General features: G+C 38.4%; 1 protein-coding gene across 14 annotated transcripts in view; it reads right to left on the bottom strand.

Annotated features, from left to right (window-relative positions):
- Positions 1–2,783: 2,783 nt before the first annotated feature.
- The window catches only part of Hdac9 (histone deacetylase 9), an 848,903-nt gene continuing 831,736 nt past the window's right edge, over positions 2,784–19,950 (bottom strand). For 7 of the 14 annotated variants that reach the window (XM_028878432.2, XM_028878435.2, XM_028878433.2 and 4 more), the window contains one exon: positions 2,786–10,609. In XM_028878432.2, coding sequence (XP_028734265.1) covers positions 10,570–10,609 — 40 coding nt within the window. In that variant the 3' untranslated portion in view covers positions 2,786–10,569. Of the gene's footprint in view, positions 10,610–19,950 lie in introns of all 14 variants that reach the window. The other 7 variants (XM_037210962.1, XM_037210963.1, XM_037210961.1 and 4 more) reach the window with 2 other exon arrangements.

The following is a 19,950-nucleotide window of genomic DNA, read 5'->3' on the forward strand; positions in this document are numbered from 1 at the left end:
TCGAGCTCGTGCAGATCTGGGGCATGCAGTCACAACCGCTGCATTTTCATGTGTGCGGTTATCTTGCTGTGCCCAGATGACTCAGTTTCCTTGTAATGACCACCGTTTCCATCTCTTCCACTCTTCCTGCCCCCTGTTTAAGCAACCCTTGAGCTTTATGAGGGTATGTGTGATATACATGTCTCACTAAGGCCGAGAATTCTGCAGTCTCTCACTCTCTGTGCCAGTTGTGGGTCACTGTGCTAACCACCACATTTTTATGGTTATAACTTATGGGTATAATAAGTCAGGGTTCTATTAAATCGATGTTAACTCATTTAGCACAGTGTTACTAGTTAGCTCTCCCATAGGGCTTCTGACCGGTTTAGTCACAGGTTCTTCTCTCAACAGTGATGCCTGGTATGGGTTTCATCTTATAGAGCAAAATTTAAATCTAACCAGAAATGTTTGGTTACTCCCTTGATATTCATGCCTCTATAGTACTAGTGGGGATATTTTCCAGGACAGTCATCATTGTAGCTCACAGGGTTCATTGCTGCATAAAAATGATGACTCGTTTTCCCCTGCACTAGTCTGTGTCCCACATTTCAGTCCTATAAAGTGATCCAGTAGAGACAGATTTTCCAAATAATATGACTTGAGTATGTGAGGTCTTCAGCAATAGGCTTTTACTGTCAAGCTCTGGAGGGTAACCATTGGTATTGGCAATTGCCTGTTACCACAACGCAATCCAAGTATCGAGTACTGTGAGAAGAATTCTGAGTGTCTGTGAGAAAACGAGGCATGAGTCTTGTGACCTCAGTTTCATCAAAACACAGAATTGTTCTTGGAGTGTCCTTTTGTGCCCCTCCCAGGGGTATCAGACAGGAGTGAGTTTCCTTCAGGTTATTCATTACACCAACTCTTGTTATTTGTTTATCTGCCACTATGCAAACACATGTTCCTGCCGCTTGACTGACACACGTGGCCAGCCCCCTGATTGTACACTTTACTCCCCTTAAAGTTACTGCTCTTAACTTTTAGAGTAAAAACTTGTCTGATGCTCTGAATAAAGTTGACTATTGCATGAGACTTTAGTCGGCCTCATTTATTGCCTCCATTCTCCCAGGCCCCACTGTCTCTGAAGCAGTGACAGCCTGAAATGTTTGGGAAGCTACGGAACTTCATTGGCCAATAACTCCAAAAGAAGTAACCCATTCCTGGGACTGGGCTTTGTGATTTGTTAGCCTCTAGTGTCTTAGTAGGGGTAGTGTCACCCTATTATAGGATAATGCTATATTAACTGTTTATATACATGTGGTGTGTGTGTGTGTGTGTGTGTGTGTGTGTGTGTGTGTGTATCCTTTTTCTCTGTATTTTGCAACCCTATAATCTATTTTGTGATTTTTGATTCTCTTGCTCTCTTCAGTATGTTTCATCTTTTGTTTCCAGACTTATCTTAGTCCAGGCATTACATAGAAGTTGCAAAAATATGTACTAATTGAAAAATAAATGTTTTTTTGGCTGTGTATGACTTATGGTTTGAACTTAAGTCTAGTGAAAAAGATTAACATGTACAAAAACATAAAGAAATAAGGATAAAATTGGTTAAATATAAATTAGATTTCACAGGGGATTTAAAATATCAAAATTATGGTATCATTTCCATGGCACAGAAACAACCTCTAAAAGCAACCTGTTGGCTGAGGATGTTGCAGGCTATGCCTGTTGAGGATCTGATAAAAGAAAAAAAATAACTATCTCATACCAAGATCATTATTTTAAAGAGTAAATGATACTGGAAGTTGTACTGTATTAAGTGAAGTAAGGTTGATCTGGTTGTTGTAGAATTTAATTATTGTAATCTGACCCAACCAAAACTATAATAACCCCCTTTAAAAATAAAAAACAGAACAAAACAAATTGCTAGAATTAGAAGCTCTTTCTAAGGTCACTAATCTTTCTCATGCTCAACATTAATTTCTTTTGTATCATTTATTTTGTTTTGTTTCTATGGTTGTAAATATTCAACCCACAGCCATGTGAATGTTAGGAAAGCAGTCTATTACTGAGCTACCTCTCCAACCCTTTCTAGGAATTATAAACTTTCCATCAAATGTTTATCTTTGTATACATTAAAATGTGTGTGTTTGTAGGTCATTAAACCAGAAAGATGACCATGTGAAGGGCAGAAGAAATCCTAATGGAGGTAGGAAATGAGATAAGAAATAATTAACTGAAGGAAGGAAGGAAGGAAGGAAGGAAGGAAGGGAGGGAGGGAGGGAGGGAGGGAGGGAGGGAGGGAGGGAGGAAGGAAGGAAGGAAGGAAGGAAGGAAGGAAGGAAGGAAGGAAGGAAGAGTCAGGCAGTAGGGAAGGGACTTATTTAGAACAAAGTATAATGACACATATGTATGAAGACACTGTGATGAAACTCAATACATTGTATGCTAAACTATAAACAAAAAGAAAAATACATTTTAAAACTGAATTTAATTAAAAAGAATTTCAAATGAGTTTCATTTGTCATTTAAGTTTTGATGTGCAGATATTTTCTATTACTCCCCTAGCAATATTTTTATGAGATTTAAATGAGAAAACAAGGGGAATGTAAAGTGTCAATTACTCCTATTTTATTTTATTTTTGCAATTAAAAATCAAGACAAAACATGAATAGAAAGGAAGAAAAAATAAACATAATGCACTAAAATGTGCATTCTTAAAAATGATCTCATTTGACATGGATATACAATCGGGAATAAATCATAAATACAATGTTACCATGTTAAAATATTCACTTTTTATTATGTCACTAAAGGATTCACTGTGATCACATCTTAAAATTTTAAACCTTATTTTTTTAACTTTCTTTTTATCTATTCTTTGTGTCCTTTACACCATGCTCTCAATCTCTCTCCCGCCATGCCCCAGATTAAAACAACAATAAAAAAATCAAGGAACAAAAAGGTGGAAAGGGGAAATTTCATCATGAAAGCTAAAGTGTGACACAATGGGTTTTAATTTTAAACTAATTAGTTTTTACAAAATGATTAAAGGAGACACGTAAGTAGGCTCATGCTATATTTTACTATTATACTGCATACTCTTTCAATATGGAGATCAATCTGGTTTCTTAGTTTTTAGATATACTGAGAACTTAAATCTTTTTTCTTCTTTTTAATTCTGCTTCCTACAGTTCAAAAAAGAAAATTTCTTGGTCTCTTCTCCTGAATCTTGTGTCCGTATTCTTAAGCACTTGCCAGAAGAATTTTCTTTTTTCAAAATAATTACTAAGATATATAGGGACTGATTCGTTTGTGACCAACCAGGAGAGCAGTAAAAATTTGTCCCCTTGGTATCACAATTCATGGGGGAATGACAATGTTTGGAAGCACTTTGTGTTCACCAACACTAAATGACACAGATACAAGAGTGCTGAGTAGTGAAAGACGTGCTTTAAGCTTGTATTTTCAATTACAACCACTCACCGGTGAACAGGACATTCCACCCTACTTTTCCACTTACCCTTCGCTTTTTCAGTTGGCCTCTTTCACCACAGAAACTTAAAAGAAACAAAGGATCATGAAGTAACATTTGCCATTTGACAAATCTGATTAAGACAAAGGTGTTTACCATTGAAATCAACTCTACTCACACACTCCAACTCAAGTTTACATTTTGTTAGACAAAATACGCCTATCATTTCCCAGAAGGAACCCAAACCATTGTCCATTGGAAACATTTATGTTTTAAAATGTTAAATATTGCAGGGGGTTTTAAAATACAAAAATAAGTGTTGGTCTTGGACTAGATTTCAAAAGATTTGGCGTATGTGTTCCAAAGACAATTTAGAGTTCCTGTCTCAATTAAAGTAAGATTTTTGTATATGGTAAGAAATAACTGTTTTGTAAATTACTATGCTAACCTAGCCATGACAACCAGCTCCATTTAACTCCAGAGTTTAATAAAACTCCAGGTTAGCAGAGGCTGCGCATATAGTCCACACTAAAGGTTAGGCATAGAATTTTAGTTGAAGTGTGCTTAGTGCACCACCTTTTATGGGTAGTGGATGTCATTTGGGAAGAACACTGACTTTTTAAAGCTAGACAGATGTATGCATCTCTTCCTGACTATAATGATGGTGAGCGTGTTAAATTTATTCTCATCTGTAAATAGTCCATACAAGTAAATAGTGATACAAGACTTATGTGAGAATTCTAGTATAACACTCTGTAGAGAATTGTGCATTTGACAGGTTTTATTGCTTTTTATTCTGACAAGCAAACTACAATCAAATCAGTAACTGTAACTTGTTGTTGTTTGAGACAGGTTCTCTCAGGTTGACTTGAAACTCACTATATAGCCAGGTTGGCCTTGAACTTGTGGCAACCTTCTTGTTTCAGCCTCCAAAGTTCTGGGACTACAGGCATGCACTAACAAGTCAACTTGTAACTGTTTTGATTGATAATTTTTTTCAGTTGTTTATTCTCATTTCATCCCAAGAGATACTTTTTAATTAAAAAAGATTCATTTTTATTTTATATTTGTGAGTATATTACCTGCATGTATATATACCACGTGTGTGCCAGGTGCCTGTAAAGGCAAGAAGAGGGTATCAGATCCCCTGGAACTCAAGTTACCAATAGTTGTGAGCTGCCATGTGGGTCTTGGGAAATGAACCCTGGTCTTCTGCAAGAGCAGTCAGTGCTTCCAACTCTGGTCATCTCTTTGGCCTCAAATATCTACAGTTTTGAAAAGTAGAATAGTGTATATCGTCATACCTCACAATTTATACTTGTTTATCACAAAATATCTGTCATGTGTTTGTGATACAGAGTCTAAGGGCAGGCACATAGGATGTAGAAACTTTAGGACACATTTATTTCAAATAGCTTTTATTCACATAGGGCTACAGGAAAGTCTAATCAGTAAAAAACACAAGACAAAAAGGGCATCGTTATTCTTTTTAAGGAGTAGTAACACTAACAACATCAACAATCCTTTGGGGCATGATACTGTGTTTCCAAATCCAAAAGAATAAGAAGCAGAGAGAAGGTGAACACTTGGAAAGCATGTTCAACAATGGTGCTGTTTTTATATGACACCTTTACTAGGTATTACCTTGCACATCTGGGAACACACCACTGGCAGAACAAATTCATGTTTGGCAATGTATACTTTTCTTTGCAGTTCTGGGTGACAGATTTTGATGAAAGCCAAAAAATTAAGGGCAAAACTACTTGGTCACAGAGGACAACCAACTGATCTTATTACAGTAACAGATACAAGACCACAATACAAAAGACACATCCACATTACAGGAATGAACCAGAAAGTCCACAGTATCTGCACTCACTCCAATAATCATGGTCTAGCATTCAACCAAAAAGAGTAATAAATTATATATATATTGCCCAAAATGCCCAATTGAGTTATAATATCAGGATGTTTGTTTTGAATGACACAGATTGCCAACAAAAAGGTCACCAATTTTTGACAGCACACTTGATAATCCTGCCATCACTGAAAGGGCAATTTCATCTCACCCAGCTCCTGGGAGGTCTGCACAGAGTCATCCAAAAAGAGTCTGAGAATCTTACAACTTAGCAAGTGATAAAGAGCTTTTTCCTTTCTAAAAATAACCTTTTCATACACACAGAATTCTCTTCAGATTATAAAACTTTCAATTCTTTTGTGATTTTTGTTATTCCATTTCTACTAAATGTTAGTTAATAAAGAGCTCAATCCAGACATGTCTGCATCAACTTTATCATTGTTACAAAATGCCATCTTCTCGAAAGGGCAAAGGACCTGACCACAGTGTCCCTGAAGACAATTAACCGTGTACATGGGGCACTGGAATGTGTCCCTAGTGTGCTTCAGGACCAAACAGGAAAAGTAAAAGCAGTCCATTTCCTATTTAATATGTCAGGCTTTTTTATTGCCAAAAAAGGTTCTCCTTTGCCATTTTTACTTCAGGTGGTCATGTGTACTTGATGGTTTGTCTCGTGTGTCTTCCAAAGGGCATGGAGAGTGTGCACAATCTTCCGTGTGACAACGAAAATCACTCAGTTGATCAGAGCAAAAATGGTGGAAGATATTTGACACAAAAATAAAGTGCTGCATTAATAAAATAAAGTGGCAAGCCCCGGGTACAGAATAAACCCAAGCTTGGGTATCATTTTGGGTAAAGCTAGGTAAGTCAGGAGTCTCTAGATAAGGAATAAGTAAAAAAACACAATCAAGATTATAGACTAGGTTTAGAAAAAGTGCATGAAGGCACATACGCCAAGTGGGATCTCAGAAGAGAAACTTGCAGGGTAGCCTCTGCTTAGGGAACATAGTGTAGAGAGGATTCACAATTATTCTGGTTGTTTAAATATGCCAAATTGGTACTGGCCGGCAAGCAAGGGGGAAAGGAAATAATTGGTTAGAAATACTGGCACTGTACAGTGTATTATGTATTTTCTAACTGTTCTAGTTTGAGACTTAAGACAGTTTTAGAAATTATAACCACTCTAATTCCTTATCATCGAGATAAAGTCCAATTAGCCTTAGATCAATGGTCTAAGATGGGTCTGATGGAGTTACTCTCAACATACTTATTAATAATGGACACACTCATTCCTTTATATATTTCACAAGAGCTGGTAGGGATGTTGTAAGTGGCATGTATATGTACTGTGACTGGTCTGGAGAATTGAAATCCTATGGTCTTGGTATACAACAGGAACACAGAAGGGCTGATGGTGAGTGTGACCACAGCCATGGCCAGCTTTGCAAATAACGGAAAGCCTTTGTTCTCTGCCTCAGATAATCTGTTTTTCATTTCTTTTGGAGGTAAATGGCGTCTTTATGGAAGTAGTACAGCAGACAGGTCGTTCGTGCTCCTCCCTCCCTTCTCTCTCTCTCTCTCTCTCTCTCTCTCTCTCTCTCTCTCTCTCTCTCTCTCTCTCTCAGCAAGCACATGATTTCATTTCCAAAAGCAGGAACAGAATGTTAAGACAGATAAGACTAGAAAAGACAATGTCACACTTGACAGAATTCTAAGCTCAGAATGAATAATTTTTATGAGAGAAAATTTTGGCTTCTTTTTGGGATGTTAGACTTCAACACTTGCGTCCACTGAAACAAATAGAGAAAAAATTTTGAAGAGAGAAATAGTAAAAAAAAAAAAATTAAATAAATAAATTAATTTTAAAAAAAAGCTTAAAAGTGCTGAATGGAGAGTTTCCTTCTAGCTGCCTCTCAGGACCATACTCCGTTACTCCCCTAGGGAGTCTGTAAAGATATCAGTAAATTTACAAAGCTTCATGATTGACCTCTAGAAATAAAACAGGTCTGAGCTATTGGGAGAGACTAGTCCCATATTTTTTGAAATCTTTGTGGGAGGAAATGGCCCGTTTTCAAGGCTCCTGGGTCTTTAGTTAGATGAATGAAAACGGGCCTAGTGGGTCATAGTTGACACCGAAGACGCCATTTCTGTTCCGAGGACTGTAGATGGAAATGTCACTTGTGGGAGTTTTTAGACAAATACATCTATTATCTCCAAAATCTGAGCTCTCTCTCCAGTATGGATAATTTAAACTAGATTAAAATATTTAGAAATATTTCTCCTCCAATATTTTTCCCCATTTGCTAGTCAGTAGTAACAAAGCCTAAATTTCCATTAATATTCATACTTGTTAATTCCTTATTAGGGTTGCTTCATTCAGTTGAAAATAAAACATGAAATTATGTAGAAAACAAAATTGATTACAACATTTCTCTTTGTTACTGTCATTTAAACTCAGTATTTTTTAGTCATATATTTCTCAAAAATCATTATTTTATTTCAACGTGTGTGTGTGTGTGTGTGTGTGTGTGTGTGTGTGTGTGTGTGTGTGTTATGTTAGACTGTGAGGGAATTCATGGGGTCATCTTTCAAAGGGTGGGTCAGAATGAGACCCATGAGCCATAATGCTTTTCCATTAGCTTGTCAATGGGGACCATTGGGAACAATAAAAACTAAATGTGTGGGTGAAGAAAACAATACCAGTTGAACTACTTGTTTAAAAGTGCTGGTCAGCTCCAGAAGAAATGTTGGTATTTTCTGCCCTTTGGGGCCACACTCCATCTTTAAGGGTGCATGTAATCAGGTGCAGTATCACTCAGCTCTTAACGACTAAGCTCAGCTGCAATCATTCCCCATCAGGGTTTATCTGCCTTTCCTGAGATTCTAATAATTTGCATGGCAATCAGTTAGGTGTGCTGTCACATGGTGGAAAGGAAGTGCATGATTAACTCTTTCAATAAGTATTTTAAAAATCTAAATACACAGAGATGTCCTAGTGATTCGGCTTCACCAGACTGACAAGTCACCTCAGGAGGTCATGTTATTGCAGGAACATCAGTGAATTGGTATACTTGTGTGACCTTGTTTTGTCTCATTAGCCAGCATCTAATATATATTCTCAAGGATAGGGAAGTGTAACTCTGAAGTTGATTTTAAAGCTTCACAACTATATAGCTTTTTGAAGTATGGTAACTTTCCCCTTTTTTAAAGTGAGAAGGTCTTTTGTAAGCTTTTAAGCCTTTGGTTTTCTTTAAGTAAATTTCCTCAATTACAAAAAAAGAGAGGAAGAAATGAAAAAAGAGCTAGCAAATATAATTGGCATGAATTTCTCTAAAACATCAAGAAAATGGAATTTACAAAGAAATTTATTACAATTATGAGTCTAGATTGACTTAACCCTTACGCAATGAAAGTAATTTTTACCTAATACTGAGTTACATTCAATTTCAGATTTCCTATTTCAAAGGGTATCTCAAATTTCTAAAATGTTAAACCAAGTACCAAGCCATTTTTGTATATATAATAAAAGTCTTTAAAATTAAAATGGTAATCCTAAAAAAAACCAAGTGCATGAAAAATGTGGTCTGAGTGTCTAACAAAGGGGAGTTATGTAATTCTACGTGAGTGAGATCTTTCATCTTTGATTTACAGGTTGGAGTCCTCCCTAACTAAAACCACATTGTTCCGTGGCTTTCATATCTCGGCCTTCTCTAAAACCTTGTTTTAATTAAGGTCTCTTTCAGATTTCTGAATAAAAGCATGACAATCTTCACTTATGGCTTTAATATATCCTTTGAGTTAGGAAAATATATAAAAAGAAACATCAACGTTCAAAAGCATTGTCAGATACTAAATATGTGAGGTATTTTACCTCACTGTCTTTAGGTGTTGGAGTTACACATTGAAATACAGTTTTCAGAGGCAGCGGCTAACTTGCTTATATTTTACTTAGTAAGCTGTTTTTAATCTCAGAAATAATTGTCCTTTATTTTGAACCTTTGCTAGAAAGGCTACCTGTGCAAAGGTTAAATGCTGTGTTAGTTTCTATGGGAAGGCACGACTCCTAGCGTAGCCCCATGCAAAGGGACTCCAGATCATTGCCATCTTTGTTGATGTGTTTCTAAAATCTGGAAAACTCAGTGGCATCACTTAAGCCATATGCACTAAAATAGTTTCACAGAAGAATCGGATAACAAAAAGTGGGTGAATCTGAAAAGTAAATAATGTAAATCAAATACTAAAATCCCTTGAGTATCAGGGAGGTTTGTAATTTTTCTAAAAGAAGGAGAGAGTAGTGGGACCAAGAAAGAAAGCTGAGAAAGGTGTGCTAGGTAGATCAGGAGCAAACTACAGTCCTTGAGAAGTTATGTGCTTTTCACAGCCTGCACATCCCAAGGGATGCACCTCCAGAGCCACTGTCCTCAAGATGGAGTTGCATGGGGGTGGAGAGACTTCACTCCCAGACAAAACTGCAAGTCCCTGTCCTGTGAGAACTTGAAACAGATGTAAAATTCCAACAAGGTGCCCCACTGCACACTGTAGGCACAGTGTGCAAGTTCCTTTGGACTGTCAGATCCATTGTGATTTTTTTCTACTAGAACAAAGCCTCATCCCAGCTCCATCTTGAGCTCTTACCAGAAAGGATGGAAGCATGTTAGAACAAAAACAAAAACAAAAAAAAAGAAAAAAGAAAAAAAGAAAGAAAGGAAAGAAAGAGAAAAAACCCAAAACAAAACAAAAGAAAAAAATCCCTCAAACCCACAGAAATCTGTCTGTAATTCCCATCCACTCATAGCTGGAAAGAAACCCTGTAAACAATTTAAGTCTATTTGACAGTAAACTACACAATAAAACACTGATCATAATGTCAGGAATGAATATGTCTCAGGTTCTGCCTCGAATTTCACTGGCTGTCACAGCTTCTGAAATGGACAGTACCTAGCAATGTATTGAAGATTTCTAGCTCACACCGTGTCTGCCTGCGAGTGGGTCACCAGCATAAAAGCATGCTGGACGCAGTTTCTTCCAATCCTGGTTACTGTAACTTTAGAATCACAGTGGTTACATTTCAGGAATCCGTAATGCCCTTTCAAGTCCATCCAAAGAAGAAGTGAAGCTGCTGTTCAGAATTCTGTGCCCAGTGTTTATGTTCCATCAAACCGTGCCACCCAGGCAGCAGACATGGCTGAGGGTGCTGGGGTTGGGGGGGATACACAATGATGTCACACACAGGAAATATCGGGGGAGACTTGGCACTTCACAGGGCTGGGTCCTCTTCCATGGGCTCACCAGCCGTTCTGTAAAAATAAACAGGCAATCAGAATACGGCACAAGAGTACACAATGGCATTGTAGACTTTCATGCACAATCAAAGCTGATTTTTCAGCTCTCTCACATGTTTATTTGTGTCATTCAGTTATCCATAAATAGAGTTTCTTTCCTAGGCAGTATAAACAAATGTCAAGTGGAAAAACATTTTAGATCCAGGCAATCATTGGAAATGTTCCTGTTTATATTAAAACATGTCAGAATATTTTATAACTCTAGATTCCAAAATGTACATGTTTTGTGTCTTGGACAGTCCAATAATTTATTGAAAAAATTAGCTATGATATCCTATTTTAGGAACAATGCAGTGATTTCTGGAACCATTTTTGCTAAGGAGAGTGAAGGATTCAGCTAGCTTCTGGAGCAGGCTCATCCAGGCTCTGGGTTTTGCTTCTGTTTTTTTCATAACTGGATTGGCCTTCTGCCGGAGGCATTCAAATCAAATTCTGAATTTGATTAGCAAATCACTGCTACAGACCTAACATTTTTATAAGAAATGCACTATGGTAGTATATAAATCGTTCGTATTCAGCATTATAAGTGGTGTTCTGCTCAGCTAAAAAACCAAAGCTAATTGCTTGAAAATTATACTTGAGAGTTAACCTTAATTTAGTAACACACTGAAAGTGTTTTAAGGCAGACTTTTACAATGATTTTTAATTCAGTCTAACGTACAAATTGTAGCAAGAATCTTAATACATTAGGTAGTTGGGTTGTCTTGGGAAGTTGAGGGATTTGAGATGCTGGGATGATTGAGGTTGAGTCTGAACTCTGCAGGCTAAAAATGTAGTGACTGCTAACTACAGCAGTAGGCTCTGTGAAGCCCAGCGTCAGGTATGAACCACGAGGAGACAGATGCTCCTGACAGGGTTAGTGAAGAAAAAATTAGTAATAATGACAAAGAAGGGTGTACAAACGACAAACACTGGAATACGCTGGATCCATTCCTTCATTATCTGTCATGTACATAGAATTACGTCAGGTGACACGTGAATGCAGTGTTGTGCTTATGTTGCCAGTAGGGGCACAATACACAGGCTGCAACTCTCTCCAGGGGACAGCACAATGGGTAGATAGATGATTTTCACTTCGTGGTGTCCACTTGAGCCATTCTGTAATGGATCACTTTCATATGAGAAACCTTAGCACGCAGGATGTGCAGCAGTTGTGGAGACAAGCAGGCTAGATAGGCATGCTTTACAGGCTTAAAAGGAAGAGAGGCAAGATTCCAATTAATCTTCAATTAAAGTGATTCTTAGTCAATGGAGCATTTTTAATAATAAATTAAAAACACAAAATACATTGTTCTTGGAATGACAATAGAAAGATTTTAACATATCTTTTAGAAAATGAAGAGTAAAAATATTAGGCATTCATTACTCAACGTTGTCTAAAATGCAGAGTCCTAAAAGATTCCATGAGTAGTAATTTTTTAAAAAAAGGAAAAAAGAAAGAAAGAAAAAAGAATTTTTTAGGAATGCCCAAGAATGTTCAAAATATAGGAATGAAGGATGTATTTAGGCTTCATCTATAAAAAAGAAAAACAATTAAGATGATTCATAGTTAAGATTTGTCTCTAATCATATTGATCAGCGTTAAAAAATCATATTTAAGAAAACACTTTCATTTAAAAAATTACATATAAATATACAAACTTATTTATATCTGATAATATGTGGGTCAAAACTTGAAGAAAAAGCTAATGGACACCAAATCATCCCGTTTCTAACCTAAAGCCACCATAGAATAATCTTTCCAGACACAGGCATCCCAGAATCAGTGTGACTGGAATTCCACAGAAACGACCCAGTCATCAGATGTGAAGGATGCTTGCTGACTCTTGGTGGAGGAACATGCATTCTCCACAGGCACAAAGGAGGCTTTGACTTCTTTCTTGAAACATATGCCGGTAGAATATAAAACTGTCTATTCCAAGAGTCCTGTCCCTGTGTTCTCTATAGAATCACTATAACTCTATGGAATCTCTACAGCATCTCAGCTAACTCAAACCAAGCAAGTGAAAGACCTGTATGACAAGAAGTTCAAGTCTTTGCAGGAAGAAATTAAAAAATGGAGTACAGATCTAAATAGAATTCTCAACAGAGAAATCTCAAATGGCTGAGAAACACTTAAAGAAATGTTCAACATCCTTAGTCATCAAGGAAGTGCAAATCAAAAGGACTCTGAGATTCCATTTTACACTTGTCAGAATGGCTAACACCAAACACTGATGACAGCATACATTGGAGAAGATGTGGAGCAAGGGGAACACTCCACTACTTGTGGGAGTGCAAACTTGTACAGCCACTTTGGAAATCAATATGGTGGTTTATCAGAATATTGGGAATTGATCTACCTAAAGACCAAGCACTACCACTCTTGGACAAATAGCCAAAGGATGTTCCATTCTACCACAAGGACACTTGCTCAACTATGTCCATAGTAACTTTATTTATAATAGCTAGAAACTGAAAACACCCTAGATGTTCATCACCCACAGAATGGATAAAGAAAATGTGGTACATTTACACAATGGAGTAATACTCAGCTGTTAAAAAAAATAACATCATGAAAATTGCAGTCAAATGGATGGAACTAGAGAAATTCACCTTGAGTAAGGTAATCCAGATCTAGAAAGACAAGCATGGTATGTACTTACTTATAAGTGGATGTGGTAGTTTGAATGTAATTGTTGTTATTGGTCCCCATAAGCTCATAGGGAGTGGCACTATAAGGAGGTGTGGCCTTGTTGGAGTAGGTGTGGCCTTGCTGAAGGAAGTTTGTCACAGTGCGGGTGGGCTTTGAGGTCTCCTATGCTTAAGCTATGCCCAATATGGACACAGACTCTTTCTCCTGCCTGTGGATCAAGATGTAGAACTCTCAGCTCCTTCTCCAGCACAATGTCTGCCTGCAGGCTGCCATGTCCCACCATGATGATAACCATCTAAACCTCTGAACCTATAAACCACCTCAATTAAATGTTTTCCTTTATAAGAGTCGCCATTCCCATGGTGTGGCTTTACAGCAATAGAAACCCTAACTAAGACAGTGGATATTATCTTGGAAGTAAAGGATAATCATGCTATAATTCACAGACCTAGAAAGGCTAAGTAACAAGGAGGGCCCAAGGAAGGGATGCATGAATCTCCCTGGGAAGGATAAATAGAATTGATATCACAGGTGGACTGGGGGTGGGTGGGGATGGGAACATGAGGGATCAGATGAGGGGAGGATGGAGGGAGAGAGTGCAAGAGGAGGCAACTAGAAGTGGGGAGAACTTCAGGGATGAGGTAGAAAACTAGTGCAATGAAAACTCCCAGGAATCTATGAGTGACCCTAGCTAAGACTCCTACTAATAGGGAATACAGAGCCTGAATCAGCCTTCTCCTGTTACCAGGCAAGACTTTCAGTGGAGGAATCGGGACACCAAACCAGCCACAAAATCATTGACCTGCAATTTGTTCCGCATGCAAGATGTGCTGGGATAAAGGTGGCACAGTCCTTGTGGGAGTGGCCAGCCAATGACTGGTCCAGCCTGAGACCCATGCTACCAGAAAAGCCCATGCCAGATACTTCATGGAGGACCAGGAATCAGAGGCTGGATAGCCCAGAGACCTAGGATAGAACCAAAAATGACTGGCAAAAAAAAAAAAAAAAAAAAAAAAAAAAAGACAATGAAATGATTCTTAATGATACTTGGCCATACTTGTAGATTGAAACCTAGCATAATCATCCACCAGAGAGGTTTCATCTGATGGAAACAGATGCAAAGATTCACAGTTAAACATTAGGAATATCTTAGGGAATCCTGAGAAAGATGGCCAGGAAGTATTGTAGGAGCTGGAGGGGTCAAGGACACCACAAGAAAACCCACAGAATTGACTAACCTGGACTGATAGGGGCTTACAGAGACTGAACCAACAATCAATGCACCTGTATGGCTCTCACCTAGCTCCTCTGTACATATGTTCTATGTTGTGGCTGTGTAGCCTGGTGTTTTTGTGGGACTCCTAACAGTAGGACTGGGAGCTGTCTCTCTTCTGATTGCTCTTGGGACCCTTTTCCTCATACTGGAATTGCCCTGTCCAGCCTTAATATGAGAAGTCTTACTCCAAATTGTTATGCCTTGTTTGTTTGATATTCCTGGAAGGCCTGCCCTTTTATGAAGGGAAATGGAGGCAGGGTGGATCTTGGGGAGAGGGAGGTGGCGGGGAGCACAGAGGAGAGAAAGGAAGGCAAGCTGTGGTCAGAATGCAATATGTGAGAGAAGAATAAATAAATAAAAATAAAATAAATTGAACTACACCCACACACATATTACCAAGGTAATCAAGAAAGATAGCAAGAAAGAAAAACCACGTAGAGTTGCATACATATGCAACCTACCTATCTCACAAAACTCCTCAGTTCTGTGGAGTTCACATAGATTTTCTGTTTTAAAAGGTGTGTGTGTGTGTGTGTGTGTGTGTTCATCCATGTCAAGGTCAAGACAACTTTCTTGAGTGAGTTTTCTCAGTGTTATGGATATGGAAGTCTTGTCGGGCTTGGCCAGAAGGGACTGTTGCTTTCTAGTCCCTCATGTTACCCAGTTCTACCTCACATCACTTCTTCCTTTTATTCCCTTTTATTGTTAATTCTACAACACAGCAAACTCTTTCTACTCTTTTAACTGATAAGAATTATCATCTAAATTACTCTACTGCTCTTTTAAAAATAGCAAAAGCAGAAAGTGGGGTAAGGAGAAAGAGAGACATTGAGTAATGGTGATACAGTCTGTGCTTTGAAAAAAGGAAGTTATAGAAATGGATGAAAGATTATGTTTCTGTTGTTCACACTCCTGTATGGAACATTTAAAAACCATTAACATGGTAATTTTACTTCCAGCATAAAAAATCAAAATTGTAGCAGTTTGATCCATATTAGCCCAATATTGGATACAAGCCAAGCACCAATCCACAGGTAAGTGGATAAACAAATTAGGATATGTTAATATACTTGGTCTAATTAGTAATTACAAATGGGCAGAATACTGACTGTGAGAGACATGGACAGATGTCAAAAGTATTATGCTTAGTGCAGTGAGGGAAGCCAGATTACCAACCAATATGTAGCATACAATTCCATTTAAATGAAATTTAAGAATAAGCAGATGAATGGGTGGTGTTAAAAGGTGGTTGTGCCTCTAGCGGGGCTGATGTTGACTGAGAAAGTGGACCAGGGCTTTGTGGAGTGGTTTACATGTTCTCCATTGAGCTCAGTGTGGGTGTTGCTTACTTGAGAGCAGTGTAGGTGAATAGCACCACGTGTGCAGTTACCACAGGAAGGGTGTGTTTTAATGAAAAACGAATGAGGTAAGCAGAGTTCAAAGAGAAGAAAGTTTTCAGAGAGGAGCGGGGACGTCAGGGGAGGGAAAATCACATGGAAGTTGTTCAGAGACAGAAGCACAGAGGCTTTCAGCAGAGTGCGACAGGGCTTGTTCTTACAGCTGACTTTTTTGTTTGGTTGGTTTTGGTTTTGGTTTTTTGAGACAGAGTTTCTTTTCTCTGTGTAGCTCTGGCTGTCCTGGAACTCACTCTGTAGCCCAGGCTAGCCTCGACTCACAGAGATCTGCCTGCCTCTGCCTCCCAAGTGCTGGGATTAAAGACATGCACCACCAGCACCCTGGCTACAGTTCTGTTTCGTTTTTCTATTTTATTTTATTTTATTTTATTTTTATTTTACATACCAACCACAGTTTCCCCTTCCTTCCCCTCCTCCCTCTATCCACCCCCCAACTCCCCATCTACTCCTCAGATAGGCTAAGGCCTCCCATGGGGAGTCAACAAAATCTGGCACATCAAGTTGAGGCAGGACTAAACCCCTCTCTCCCTCCCTCCTGCATCAAGGCTGAGCAAAGTGTCCCGCTGTAGGGAATGGGCTCCCAACAGCATTTTCATGCACCAGGGATAGATCCTGGTCCCACATGTACAGCTCTATTTTTTAAAATGACTTCCTGGTTACAGAATAGAAAAATGATCAGAACAGAGACTTGAGAATAAGGAAAGGCTATTAATATTTGAATAAAAGATTAAAGTAGGTTGTCATGTGTATTTGTAGTACAGATGTGGAAAAAAAACATGTGAGTTATTGCCTCTATCTTGAATGTCACTCACATAAGCCTTTTCCCACAAAAATTCTTGCTTGATTTCAGTCAGAAGGACTTTGGTGACTGAAGAAATGTAAAGGAGATATGACCTGCTACTGGCTCTCAAGACACAGGATGAAGCCCTGAGCTCCTAGACGACGGGGAAAGAGGACAGATTCCTCCCTGGAACATCCCAAAAGGAAGGAAGTCTACCAACATGAGCTGAAACCCACACCAGGATTGGACCTACAGAATCTCCATCTTGGTTTAAGTAGTTAATTTTTAATATTTTTTAATAGAAGCAGTAGAAGACTGCAAAGTAAGTTGGTGACCTTGGCTGTGAGCACTTTGTTAGGCATTTGGGAAATAAATCAAAGGTGTCTAAGGATGGAATGGATGTGATGTTCCTCCTGCTCATTCTACACATCAGACAGCAGTCCTGTAACTACCTGCTCAACTTCCATTTTCCCCTTTGCCTTTAATGCAGTTCCGTTAAATATGACTCTTGAATTACTCTAACTCTCCATTCACAAAGATATTTCATACACTATCCCTACTATATTTTCTTAGCTAAACCATCTTTATCATGTAAGACTAATACAGGGTTGGGCTCGCCAACATGCTCTCAAAATGGGGATTGCCAACTTATACCAAGAAAAAGTGCAATATTTATTTCTTTTGAAGTCATAGCAAATAGAGAGACCAGTATCATCCAGGTACCACTATGAAATGCTTTAGTATTTTAAAGGTGTTTGTCTTCCAAAAATACTCTTTTGCTTATTCAGGAAATTATATAAAATATATAATATTTGTACGCTTTTGGAGATGGGTTAGACTAACTACACAATATGTAATAAAGTCAACTTACTAGTAAGTGGTTATGCAGTGTTGATCTCCTGGTTTTTAACCAAGAATAGTAGAGTATTATATAGAATGCACAGATGTCTAGGTATTGTTTCTATATTCTTACAGGTCACTGGATCATGAACAACTTCTTAGGGGGAAGAATAAGCACAGTAGAATAAAATAAAACTGAAGGGAATAGTCTGATGCAACCCATATTGGGAACTTCCTATGTATCAGGTGTTTGGGCTGTGTTCTTCATATATGTCCTTTAATCTCATGTTCATAAGAATCAGCTGCCCTTTCCTAGAGCCAAGTCTTTCTTCCCAGAGCAGTGAGGACCAGAATGAGCAGGAAGAAGAAATGGGACACTAAGCTCTTGAGGCATCCCTGTCTCCTCAGAGTTCTATTTAATTTTGTCACCTTTCAATAAATTAAATGCTATTTTATAACGAATGTAGACAGGCCACTACAGGATCATTGAATGTATCAGGTCAGCTTTCACCCCTGCTCTGAGACTGTATTTTGTACTGAAAACACATAACATAGGTGTTCCAAGAAGATGAGAGGCAAAAGGACATGTGCAAGGACCTTACCCCTTTTCACAAACTTCTAGATCTGAGCCAGCTTTTCAGCTAATGCTTTATTGACACTGAGAGAAAATTAAAAGTGAAATTATTTTTGAATGTTAGCCTACTTAGATAAACCGGTGCTTAAAATAATGCTGCACAGAGTAACACCAGAGAGTTGCACAATTTGTAAGTCAATTCCTAGCAGCCATAGACACATACTCTCAATGTCCAGGAAATTTGAACAACCATGTTTCTTTGTGTGTTAGATATGAACATGCATTAAAATGGCATATGCTTTTATACAAGTCATCATATTCAGAAAAACAGTACCAAGGTCCTAAGGCTCTGTGGATAAACTAATCAAAATGAAGACCTGAGATTTTAGTGAGCTCTCTGCTTATGATACCTTATCTTCCCAAAAAGGTAGCTATTCCACAAACTCCAAGCCTCTGAAGCAAATCTTTCTGCAAGCTTTAAAGATGATACAAAGGCTTGAAACCACCTCTTTTTTGAGAAAAGACACCAAAAGCCAAAAAGATAAATGATTAAGGACATAAGAGATGTATTCAGATAATCAAACATGATTTGCCCTTCTGTAGACAGCTCAGACTGATATGGGAACATTTAACTTTCACTTTTTGTTTCCTACTGAAAAAGGAAAGGACTCAGCGAAGAAGTCTGGAGTGCCAGTGTGCTCCTAATCCTTAATGGCTGGTCACCCTGAAGTCACAGGCACAGATTGGCCTTTCCTCTAGGAGGAAATTGAAGTCTGCTACCAACTTTCCCAAAATGGAATCTCAGAGGCACAAGCAGCTACAAACGCACAGCACAAATCTTCCAGGAATGCTGTCCTAGCAAACAAGATAGAAACAAACACTACAGCCTTCCTCTAAACAATCCGCTGTCTATAACCAAGTCTATACTCTTAGTTTCCTCTGACTCCCTCATGTGGGCATGCTCTAGGGTTTGTTTTCCTCTTTCTGCTGATCCACCCATCACTCCCTTCCCAGTTAAGTCCTTTACCACTGAAAAATTACACGTGACTGTGGTACATTTGGGAACGATCCCTAGCATGAGTTCCCACTGGCCAGTCTTTCCCTAGCACTGTATTCTTCAAGGCCCATCAGTGTGGTCATAAAAATGAAACGGCTGTTACCCCACCCCCATTCAAGAAAACGAACAGAAAATACTTAAAATGGTTCTTAGCCAGGAGCATTTTTATCCCTTATTCACTAGTGGTAAATGAGTCAGATATGAGTTGGCCAAGAAAAGGGCTGCCTTACCCAGAATCTGAGTATGAAATGAGTCATCTCACTCCAAACACCAATATATCCTCCAAAATAACTGGCAAGAATTTCCTATAAAAAGAATTTGCTTTTGCTCTTTCCATCCATTTAACTCTGATTTTTTTCTAATTTTTCAATTTCCTGTGTGATTACAATATTGCATTCACAACAAAGGCCCAGGGGCCTCGCCTTTATCTTTGCCTGCTGTGCCGGGGGACCATTCTGATAGCAACCCCTGGGTCAATCTCTTGCTTTCTCTCCACCCCCACCCATCCATTCTCCATCATCCCTTTCATGAAAGTCATATGCAGTTTAACTAAAACACAGGCTCTGTTTCTAGAAGGTTTTTGTCTGCTCTTTTGTTGAAGGAAATAAAAAAAAAACACAGAAAATAGTTCAAGTCAAACCATTTTCTTCCCCTCAAAAATGAAACAATCATAATTGGTATAATCTGTCTAAAAAACGATAAATAGACATGAAACCAG

Source organism: Peromyscus leucopus, chromosome 14 (genome assembly GCF_004664715.2).
Source record: "Peromyscus leucopus breed LL Stock chromosome 14, UCI_PerLeu_2.1, whole genome shotgun sequence".
In the NCBI taxonomy this organism is placed as follows: Eukaryota; Metazoa; Chordata; class Mammalia; order Rodentia; family Cricetidae; genus Peromyscus; species Peromyscus leucopus.